We start from the raw sequence: 12,397 nt of genomic DNA on the forward strand, positions 1-12,397 counted from the left end.
GCAATATCTTCTTTACAAATGCAAGTTCGATTGATAATCGGGTCGATGAAACTTCAGAATGGTGTTAAGAATTCTTCAGAATCCCAATATCTAACAGGACTTCAAAGAAACAAAACTGTGACATCGGAGCTATAAGAAAGGCTGTTTTATTCGTCAATCGAATAAATACCTTGGCCTGAACAGAAAACGAATTGTACATAAGTCCATTCATGTCTTGCTAGATTTTGTCCAGAAAAGAGCCTTTTCTTGGTAGAGTGATTCTTTGAAGGGGATGGATCTATTTTCCTTCGATCCAAAAGAGAAGTGCTTCCACAGGAAAGACCTGTTCGAGGAGCTTTTCATGTTCGAACTGCAGGCCTTCCCTTCGAGTCCCTTTTTTTCCAGACGATTAAATACAGCCTGTCTTTCACAGAATCAGTTAAAGAAAAAGGAAAAGCACAAAATTTTATTTGGTCTTTGGATACTCCATGGTTTCATACTCAGACAAATCATGTAAAAGTATTTCAGATGTTTATTATGTGGGTTCTCATTTTGTAAACCGTGAAAGGTCAACAGAAGATGGATCAAACCCATCTTTAATTTGAACGGAGTTTCACCATTCAGGAACATGATGCAAAACAACTTTTTGTTCATCAGGTGCCGTAGCTAGCTCTCGGATCGTTGGATCAACCACATGTATTGATTCTTCTTCGTCAAATATGACTAAAGCTTTGGTGTAAGAAGTTTCTTCTGAGTGTGGATCGGACTTCAATTGGCACTTTTATTGTTGTTATCTCTTTCGCCGAAGAGTTTCTCTACGTAATCTTTGAGCAAGTGCTTCGGTTTCAGGTTTCAATTTATTAATTATCTCAGATACGACCTGGTCATATATCAAAACAAGAAGCAATATTTGTAACTTTGTCAAAGTCCCGTCAATGACGTAAATTTGACAAGCATCGACTTTTTTAAATAAAAATAATTCATAATTCTCAAATAAATAAATAAATAAATAAATAAAATAATATAGAAAAGTAGAGTCGATCCATAGGGACTAAGAAAGTTTGATAATGTCGTTTCTTGGATTGAATCAACTGCAAAAAATAAAAGGGGGAGATTTTAAAATTAATGAAAGTAAATAAAAAAATAAATAGTAAATAAAAATAAAGAGAAAAAAAATAAAAGTAAATAAAGTAGAAGAATTCAGTAGAGATGATATAGCCTTAGGTTTTCCTTAGCCTCAATTTCGATTGATCATCGAAATAAAAATTTTCCTTCGTGATGTACACTGGTTATAGTCAACAGGGCCCAACCTTTACAACTAATTATTCTCCCAGTTAACTGAAATTTCCAAGTCTATCTCTGAATTCGGTCCTTGTTAGGTTAACCATGTTTATCGTCGTTAGATCCAGAATAGCTTTAATTTTTGAAAAACCTTACTCGAGTTATAGTGTCTCACTGAGAATCGAACTCGATCTTGATTACCCTTAACGGACCGCTGCTAAGTTTGTTCACAGGAAGTCGAATTACGACCAACCGATCTGACTTCCAAACTTCAAGCAAAACAATTTTCAAATCAACATGCACATTTTGAGTTGAAGATGTAATAACTTTTAGGGAATGGTAGATTGCCACTCTCAGTTTTTAGAGAATCGAAGAATACAATATGAAGGTATGAAGATCAAGACTCGATTTTCACGATTATAATTGAGTTTCGCAAAAAAACCTTTGGCTAAGTAGAAGTTTACCTAAGCATGGATTGGATCATGCTTAACATTGTAAAAAGAAAATAATGAAAGAAAATAAAGAGTGAAAGAAAAGTAGCACTTCAATAATGAACCAAGGAAAAATAAATTCCAATATGAGTTTCAACTGTTGAACCTAAGGGTATTTATAACTCAAGAGTTATAAACAAATAAAATAACTAATTACTAAATAAAACAATAAAACTAAAAATCCTAATAAGAATTCTAATAAAATAACTAATTCCTAAAAAAATAATAAAATAATCAAACTAAAATCCTAAATTTACAAGGTTTATCAAAAAAAAAATATAAATAAACATATAGTCTTGTAGTCCTGGTTGAATTCTACTTCATCTTTTGGATAACCTTTTTCCAAGTAAATTCCAAATTAAATATTCAAAATAATTTTGCTTGTCTTCTAGAAGATGCTAACAGGACTGTCGAAAACTACTAGTTTTTGGGCTAATTAATTCGATGAGGCTATTATTCAAAATAAACCCAAAATAGAGATAAATCAGTAATATTCAAGCGATAAATGAGAGGTCAATAATAATAAAAATATGCAATTTTAAACTCCTATCAAAGTCTTGCAATGATTGTGTTTGACAATTGACTCAAGCTACTGACTTGCGAACGAAAAACATTCGAATGTTAAGCTTACGAAGACTAACAGTATAATCGCTAATCTAAAGCAGTGTTATGAGTCTCATAAACACAAGCATGCTAAAGACATGGTACTAAGAAATAGGTACATACATGATCTTAATCAAGTGGAATCTACTTAAGGTCCATTATTCTATTACTGGGTAGGAGTCTCACGTTTCCCTTAGTCCTCTACTAAGGACCTAATAATGATTACACCGCTAAAGGGTCTCTAACCCTAATGAGTGTAACTGTTACACATTATATAAATATGATACTAAAACTCCTCTACAATATCTAAATGTAACACTGGTTGTATTGTGCATTATCTGAATGCAACACTGCTAGTATCTAGTCTCACATAGGCATGAAAAACTAGTTAACTGAGAGAACCCAGTGTCACATAGCATCGATGAAATTTCCACTAAGTTGTTAAATGATCTCCTGATCCTCACATAGCCATCAGGTAGATCATGGAAAGGGAACCCAGTGTCAAATAACAATATAATTCCCGCTCAACTGAAGCGTTGACTCGATTTCACACAGCCGTCAAGCCAAGCTTTAAGGATATATGTTGTACTGGACTGATGCAACTATACATGTATACCTAATGGCACAAAAGCCACACAACACTAACATCGCTAACCCACTCCTCGTGAGTGTTCGAGCCTCACACCTTGTTAGCCATTGAAGTGCATCATACACTGACAATGCCCCACTAAGGCAACTAAGGTAACTTAGCTACACCTTAGAATAGTTGGACACACTAAAGTGAGGTTATCCTATCACTAGCTGCTATCTCGCTTGTTCTCTCATCTTGAATATTATGCAAGAGTTTATTAGTATGTTACTATTGTTAGTTTATTAAGTTGCTCTATTCTGGTCATTTGTTACATAAAGGTATTTTAGTCATTTATGTCTCTAAAGAGGTTTCTATGTGTTTTATGATTATTCTACGATCACTGTGTATTCTGTTCACTGGTTGAGATACTAGCTAGCTCGATACCTGATTCGAGTTCATTATTGGGTAGCGATACTCTATTCCTTCTTACCACGCCTTCCCTCAATTCACCCTCGAGTAAGAGGGACAACTATATGTCCAACATTTACTAACATTCATCTCGTACATTATCCAGCTATTTCAAAATCTGATTAATTCATTATACCATTTGTCGATATATCCTCTACAATGATCTTTCATTTTTAAATACTTACTATGTGCTTGACTTAAGATAATTGGACATATTCCACGTACTATGATCACTTCAGTTGTAACCCACTCCTATGAGTATTCTTAGGCTCTCTTGGTCATTTGTGTCACTCACGGACTAAGTTTCATCATTACGGACTATCATTAGCTCTTAAGGGCCTTAAATTGGTCAAATCTAACCATACAGAGTGAGTAGTATCAATACTCTGCTTGTAGTATCGATACCTTAGGGTCAAGTATCGATACCTCTATGAGCATCGGTACCAAAAATGGCTTTTGTTGCTGAAAATGTGGCCTAGTATCGATACCGTATCCCTAAGTATCGATATTGTAGGGGCTATATCGATACTTTCCCCAACAGTATCGATATTCCTTGCTTGAAATCCCTAAATTTTGTCTCAATTCATCCAGTATCAATATTCGAACCCAAAAATGACTTATTTATGCTTGAAAAACACCAAAACATTATCACATATATCTTAGTTTGGTTCCTAATCATGTGCAACAACTTTAGGAAGTTATTTAGGGACTTAAAGTGTCCTAAAAATGCATGTTTTACATCAAATTCATCATCTATGACATAAATCAAGTATGAAACTCTAAAATGCTCAAATACCCAAATCTTAACAAATCATCATGTTTATGAAAGCCTTAACACTCCAAAGGATTAGAAATACACTACTTTGATGTTAGGATCACGAAATGAAACTCCTTTCTTAGCCACACTCCCTTCCTTTAAGATTTAGATGAAAACCCTCAACTTTCTCTTTAGTTATAAAGAACCCAAGACTTGAATCATGAAACCAAAATTGCTCGAGGGGTTTAGGACAAAAATGAAAATTAAAAGAAGTAGGAAATTGAGGAGGAAAGAAGAAATGAATAGAAAGAAGAGATGAAGAAATGAAGAAATGAGAGGGAAAATGAGAAGAAATGAAGAGAATGAGGAGATGAAAAAGATAAAAAGCTTTCATCTTTTAAAAAATAGGATAATCACATTGTAGGTTCTTTCTCATCTTTCTACAATTCAAAAACTTCATTTTATGGCTAATTGGGCTCAATTCCAACCATTTAAGCTCAAACTCGACCCAATGACTTTAATTATGAATTCTACGAGGTCCACTTACATTTCTGGTAAACTTAAAACTACTAAGATTACATAATCCGTTGATATTCACAACATCAACTATGTTGTATTTGAAGAACCCTCTCGACTCCGGCTTCTAGATAGAGAAAGTAGACTTGATCCATGATGTAAAACTTTCATATTTTAACTTTAATTTTTTTCAAAGAATTTTTTTTTAGAAAATGCGTTGCTTGTGTTGTTTAAACTTCGTGGATAGATGCCTAATCACAATCATCTTTTTTTATTCTTTTTCTTTTGGGCATTATTATTTTTAAATTAATAATTACTGAAACATCAAAATCAAGTAAAATTAGGTTAACGTGGATGGGGCAAAAAGTACAAGGATGTTGAGGTTAGTGTTTGTAGAAGCTGTTTGTCATTCTCATGTTAAAGTGGGTGGGACACTTGTTTAAGCCCAAGCGAAAGTTTTAAATATTGATGGACAATACTCGGCTCAAACTTTATTGTGGGTTCTTCTCTTCGTTTCTAGACCGAATAACGCATGAAAATTAAAAAAAAATTAAATTGAAGTGTAATGATTGAATAGTTTTTCATTTATAAATTCAATAATTAAAATTTTAAATTAATATAAAATCAATAATTAAACTAAATTACCATAAACTTTTCAAAAGATCAAAAATTTCAATTTAAAGCGATCTCGCTCCTTATTTATATATTGATTCATTGATATTTTATATATTATCAATGAATTATTGAATTACAACATATGTCCTTTATTCCCCTTCAACTTTGATTCCATGTACTTTTCTGAAACCCTAAAGTTTTTTTTTTCTCTCTAGCCCTTCTTTTTTATTTGGTAGACAACAACAATAGTTTCAGTGTTGGTTGTTGTGCGCATGTATTTCTTGTTTTTTCTTTTTTATTATATTTTGTATTATTTTTTATTTTTTTTAATTTACAATAATTTTACCTCTGATACGTTTTTGTTTGTCTTTATGACAAACTTTCCTCTATCATTTGGTGTGCTTTCAATCATTTTGTCGATTTTTTTCATTTAATTTTCTTATAGTTAAATATGACGACATATCAACTGATTAATATGGTGTTTAATTAATATTTTGTTGATATTTCCTGTTTTATATCTTCATATTAGATTTGGATAGACAATTTTATATTTGGAGATAGTTTTCTCACGACATTTGATTTTAATTTGCGATTGTCAGTGGTATTCTAATAGTTCATTCTCTTGTTGTAGTTCATTTGCCGACACAAACAATTTTTTCTGTATTCATCTTCTATTCGAGTTTTTATATGAGTTTTTAATTTTTTTTATAGTCCTTGTATATTTTTAAAAGATTAATTCATTGTGTTAATGGTTATAGAGATATGTCTTAATTATATATTTATTATAATGTCGGATATTATTGTTTTAAAACTAGTGATTACTATTTACATAAAAATATATATTATCAAGTAAATTCATTAATTATAATATGCAAGATAAGTCCAAATGACTTTATTTATAATGATGTGTAAAAATCTAATTGGCGGATAATAAATACTCGAGATTCTACTGGTTGAATTGTGAGTTCAACGATATTGATTAAAAAATGGCTTTCTAACTATTTTTCTCATGTTTCTATTTTTAACCGGTTTAAAATGATTTAATTTATTTGTGTTAATTGATCAAACTAATAATTATTAATTTAATCCATCGATTAAATTCTAACAACATTATAATTAATACGTCATATATATATATATATATATATATATATCAACACATACATTTTACATGATTAATTAGGAATACTTAGGGTCCGTTTAGTTTTAGAAAATATAATATATTTTCATTTTCATTTTCTTAGAAAATAGAAAACGATGAAGAAAATGTGTTCGAATGTAAAATTGGAAAATGATTTCTGGAAAATGAAAACAAAAATAAGTTTTAAATCATTTTAACAATAATTTTCTAATTTAATGATATTTGAAACCCTCAAACTTTTGTAAAAAATTGATATGGCCCCTAAACTTTTTTTACACTTTATGTAGTCCTTAAATTAAATTTTTTAATAATTTAATTTTGCAGTACTTTTATATTTAATGTATTGAATATCTTAATAATTGTTTATATTTTTAATCTAAATACATTTTTAAATTTTTTTTAAATTAAATAAGTCCTCAAACTTTCTAAAATAATCAATTAAGTACATCTACCACATCATTGCCCATCAAATACTGCCACAACAGTATCGTGAATTGTCATATCAATATTGTGAATTGTCATGTAAGTTTATGAACTATCATATAAGCGAAGTGATAATCAATGTTTGATTCCACTACTTAAAGGGTTAGATTATTTATTTTTCTAGGTTTAAGGATTATATTTGGTACAAAAAAATGTTCAGGGACTACACTAATTATTTTTTTCAAAATTTTGAGGGTCTCAATTACCACTAAACATGTTTTTTATGTTAATGAAACTTTTGTGTGCTATTGCTTATAACAATATTTTTGTGTATATTTTAAATTTAATTGATGTCCAATATGCATTAACAATATATTCTTATTATAAACTAAAATAAATTTTGTGTTATGAAATTTCTTATCAATTTTATTGTTTATATTTACATAACTCGTTAAATTTATGTAATGATTTTTTTTAATAATTATAGTTTAATTTAATTGTTTAATGACTATTTGTTTATTTCTATTTTAAAAAATTAGATACCACATACATATGTATTATTTTAGTTTTGAATTAAAGTTTTCATTTATATTAATTAAACATGTTTTTTAAATTTTCAAAAATTTGAAAATAAAAACTATTTTCTAAAAATAAAAAAAATAAAATAGAAAATATTTTTTAGAACCAAACGCACCCTTAATATTTTACGGCTATGACACATCGTTACTTAATAGAATATTTTATATATCGCACATAATACATGGTAAGATTCAGTCCATGGCTCTGTCTCTCTCACTGTACTTTGAAACAAAGCATAAAGCTTCTTAAACTTAGTATTACAATATATATGACATATAATACAATGTATTTATATCTATATATATAAGCTAGGTTTATTACTAATTATTATATTAATTATAATGTAATAATATATATTGCTTCATTTTCTTCAAGTAGGGTGACACAGCTGAGGGCAAAGCTCCTTACCCAAATTGCTATATGAGGCAATTAATTAGGTATGAGCTTGAAGGGAGGCTTGACAAGAGCTGGTGATGGATCATATTTTCCATAGTCTTTAGTGTTTACTCGAAGCACTCTTTCATGGATTCCTTCCCCTTCCCCACTCTCCTGCACTCAAATCAAAAGAGAAAAAAGTCATCATATATATATACATAATCCTAGACCCTCTCGTGTTCAATAATTATATGAGTTTCGAATGTATCTAAAGTCCATATCAGAAATAAAGATAAAAGTTCAATATAATTTCCTTCGCTCATAATACTCGAAACTTGAGACTTCATATGAGAAAAGTAAATGATTATAGTAATATATACTCTCTCTCTCTCTATATATATATATATCAGAAAAAGAAAAGAAAAGCTCTAAGAGATCCGAGGTAGGTTAAATATTTGCTTCTTCTTGATCAGGGACATGAGCTATTAAGGGCGAGCGAGGAGTTCCTGTCCCTCTCAAAAAAAATTTGTTTAATGGTAATTTTAGTCTTGTTAAATAGAGTCTTGTCTAAACCTAACTTCGTTCCTATTATTAACGTTTAACATATATGTTACATTTTCGCAGCATTTTGAAGATTAGGGAAGGATTGTTAATCTTGGGATTGCATGAGACAGTCAAACTAAAAGGATTAGGTTAATTGTTCTCCTTGCTTACCGTGCTAGTTAGTAGTTAACATATGTTAGCATGTTGGGTGGAGTAATAAGGAATTTGATGTCTCTTAAACGTAGTTTTCATGCTCTAGTCCTATGGACTCAAATAAACAACATTGAATGAGCTTGTCCCCGTATATGAAATCCGACCCGACTCCGCTCTAAACTTAATCGAAATCTTGTTGAGAGATCTCAAATCCAATACGAACCTCAAGAGCTGCATCAACTTCTTCCTCGGTCAACCTATTCTCGAACTTAGAATAGCGACCTGTAAAACACAATTCCATCATCTAAATATTGAAATCCTAATCATCCTGTACATTAAACATGCAAAATAATTTATCTGCCATCTTCAAAACCAATTATTCTATGTACCAAATCATGGTAAAAACCCTAAAAACTAATGTTTGAATCTGGTCTCACCAGCAGCTTTATATATGTATATATAATTACTTTAAAGAGTAATTTCAACATTCTAATCGACAAAGCTTGCATGGTGGCATGCATGATGCACCAGAGACTAAAAAGCTGCAGCAAAAAGATATAGAAGAACTCACCTGCCATCGAAATTGAGAAAAGCAAAGCTGAAACCAAGAACAAAAGTAGAACAATCTTCTTCATATTATGCATGTTTAAGCAATTATTTTCTCTCATTCAAGTGGGAATATATGGAGCAAATTGCAAGGGGATATTTGTATTAGCTTCAACGTTATATTTGCTATAAGAGCTATAGGCTTAGAGATGAACCAACAAATGGGTTTATTTTATTGGGAAGAATGCAATAAGCTTATTGTATTCTTTTCTAAGTTTAAAATATTCAAAAGTTAAAAGAAAAAGGTTGATGAGACCACTTTTCCTTTTGTTGGGGCACTTAGTCTAATGAGTTAGTGGATTATATAGTTAATTAAAACAATAGTATTGGGTGTGACACTTAGTTGAAATTATCAAAACACCCTTGATTATTCTATCCTATTGGTTGGATAAAAGTATAGTACAGATCCATGTACTATTGTTTGGGTTACATTTTAGTCCGTATACTTTAAAATAAGTAAAAATAAATAAACTCATTGAGTGATAGTGATAAAAAAATATTATTATCTTTGTTAGTTGGTATAACCAAATGCAAACAATGCTGACGTTCAACGTTCAATTTTAAAGTTTTGTGTATTCCTTGGAGGCAGTCTTGTCTCTTGGTGCTCTAAATGTCAACGTTTGGTATCCATATCAACCATTGAAGTTGAATATCGTGGTATCGCTGATGTTGTAGTCAATGTTGTGTGGCTTCAGGCTTTGTTAAGTGATATGGGTATGTCGTGCATCGATACACTTGTTGTGTGGTTCGATAACACAAGTGCTATCGCTGTGAGTGTCAACCCGGTGTTCCATTCTTGTTCAAAGCATGTTGAATTAGACATTCATTTTATTACGTTGAAACCGGTGTCGTTCGTGTTAATTGTGTTCCCGCTCGACATCAGAAGACTGGTGGTTTTATAAAGCCTCTTCCTCGTGCTTATTTTTCTTTGTTTAGGCAAAATATGAATATTGCTGATGTAGATGTTGAAACTCTGGAAAGTAGGAAGAATGTTAAGTATTGAGTGGATAGAATGGAACGGTTTCCAGCTGAACTGTTAAGGCTGGTATAATCGAATCCATAGCTGGCAAAAACTGCATGGATCATTCTAGCATCTTTCTGTAATGCTTTAAATATGTTGTATTGGTTAATGAATAAAATAAGCTTTCGTATGAGGTCATTTAGAAAATCATCTCTTTGAACATTCTCAACATTTTTTAAAGGATTCAAGTTCGATTAGTTACACTTAAAGGATGTGTGTGTTGTCGGTGACTAAAAATTAATATAAATATATAATATCATATAATCACATGCGATAACCAATAAATATTGGGTGAAGGTAATTGTATTTTTAAGAGAGAATCTAACTTCAAACTTTATAGATATATTGTTGGGAGGAGTACCTCCAAACGTCGAAGCTGAGACCTTATATTTATTTTTAAAAAATCTTCATTTTCTAGTGTACTAGAACATTTTCTTGCTTATTTTAAGAAATATGATCAAAATGTAATTCATACCATAATACAGGGACTTGTAAATGACTTGTACCATCATTATGTTCATTTAATGTCAACCATCTTACTAGGGCTAAACATGGGAACATGTAAAAATGTGTGGCCATTAGGGGAGTTTTTCATGGTCTAAACCTAAGGACCATGTCAAAAGGACCAATTAGGTTTGCATTAAAATAAGGTTTTATAGAACATTAGTGCTTTCAATTATCCTTAACGACAACAACAACGTACCAAATACAACTAAAACGGACAGTGGTGGGGAATAAAGAGAGAGTGAAAAAGCATGCAATGTGAGATATTATATTATATAACTTTTAAAAGATTTAAATTATGTTTTTAAGTAAAGTGAGGGTTAGGGCATATCCACTTCTCTTGACTTAAGTAAACTTTCTCACTTTACACTCTTAATAATTGATCATTTACAAAGCGATTGAACAAGTTATAATGTAAGAATGGGAGTCATGGATTATTATCATAAGAAAAGGATTATGAGACGATAAATAAGTAAAAAATAGATGGTTAATATTAATAATAGAAAATAACAAAATATTCATATGAAGAAAAAAAAGATAATCACAATTGTCTATTTACACGCATCTAACAATCTTAAAAAATATAAAACTAAAAGTTTTACACCAGATGTAAGTGGATCCTAACCCATACAGAATAAAATATGCACAATTTTCGTGAATAGAATCAAAATTATTCCATGATATTTATATGAGATTATCTTTTTTATTCTTAAGTAAGTCCTTTGAGATAGAACAAATTCACAATATCAACTAATAAAGTATAATTAACAGTAAAAATTATGAGGCAATATCAACTTTGTTAATTCATAATTTATAGTTCATCTTTCGTTTACTTTTTCTTTGTTCGAGAAATATATTGATCACCTCTGACGTTTTTTCAACATTTACCTGGAGGAAGAAAATGAGAACTTTATTTTTAATTGATTAAACTAACAACCAAATAAAAAGAAAAGAAAATATCAACCGAGAGTTTTTAACCATAATTTTAAGTGTGGTCTTACTGATCCAACTATGAAAGCTTGAACAATTTTTTGTAATTTGATCAAAATCTCCTAAGTGGAGTTTGCGACTTTGTGCCCTAAAAATAAAAATGAACCCTACCTATGACACGCTCATCGCTGCAGAAGATGACAGATATCTTTTTATAAAGGGAATCTAGGCCAGTGCTTTCATGATGATAATTAAAATAAATGTGCTGGGAGATTTGATGATAATGTCTTTATTTTTATATTACATTGTGCAAGATTTGGAAACGAAGGTGCCAATTGTGCCACTGCACATTCTTCTCCCACCTAGCAGATAAACTTTGCCTACGGATATGTGCACTTAATAAGTTGATCAACAAAATGAAAACTTGAACTGATGATCTTGCAAAATATTTTATAAAAAAGTTATATGCAATCATCTTGCTCCAATAATGAGTTTTCTGTAATTCATGAGTATAAAAATTTTAAATTTATATAATTTATATATTTTTTAATATATATTATTCATATTTTATTTTTGTATCTTGAAATTTTATAAATTCATCCGCGTATATGAAATCTTGAATCTATCCTTCGTTATTATAGTGTAAATTATGTTTTTCATTAACATTTATAATACATCTTCAACATATGAACATGATACAAGTCATGTTGGATCGATTAATACTATAGTAACAAGATGAAAAATCATACAATCATATTCAATTACATAATTTAATTATAATTATAGACACTAATGTTTTTCGGACTCCAAATTCAAAAAATTTATTTTATTTTTTAAATAT

The 12,397-nt window shown here is 30.3% G+C and overlaps 1 protein-coding gene across 1 annotated transcript; it reads right to left on the reverse strand.

The window, feature by feature from the left end:
• Positions 1-7,577: 7,577 nt before the first annotated feature.
• LOC120151543 (protein CASPARIAN STRIP INTEGRITY FACTOR 1-like) lies at positions 7,578-9,272 on the reverse strand. Its single transcript, XM_039163956.1, has 3 exons — positions 9,067-9,272; positions 8,719-8,777; positions 7,578-7,973 (listed from the first exon to the last, which is right to left on the reverse strand). Exons 1-3 carry the CDS (start codon positions 9,161-9,163, stop codon positions 7,854-7,856), a joined length of 276 nt encoding a protein of 91 aa, XP_039019887.1. The 5' UTR covers positions 9,164-9,272; the 3' UTR covers positions 7,578-7,853.
• Between the last annotated feature and the right edge of the window lie 3,125 nt (positions 9,273-12,397).

Source organism: Hibiscus syriacus, unplaced genomic scaffold (assembly GCF_006381635.1).
Source record: "Hibiscus syriacus cultivar Baekdansim isolate YM2019G1 unplaced genomic scaffold, ASM638163v2 tig00111059_pilon, whole genome shotgun sequence".
NCBI lineage: Eukaryota > Viridiplantae > Streptophyta > Magnoliopsida > Malvales > Malvaceae > Hibiscus > Hibiscus syriacus.

Coding starts and splice junctions, on each gene's coding strand:
- LOC120151543 (XM_039163956.1), bottom strand. CDS start 9,163: ATGAGAGAAAATAATTGCTTAAACATGCATAATATGAAGAAGATTGTT. Junction 8,778..9,066: donor TTTCTCAATTTCGATGGCAG/GTGAGTTCTTCT, acceptor TGTGTTTTACAG/GTCGCTATTCTAAGTTCGAG. Junction 7,974..8,718: donor AAGTTGATGCAGCTCTTGAG/GTTCGTATTGGA, acceptor ATTTGAGTGCAG/GAGAGTGGGGAAGGGGAAGG.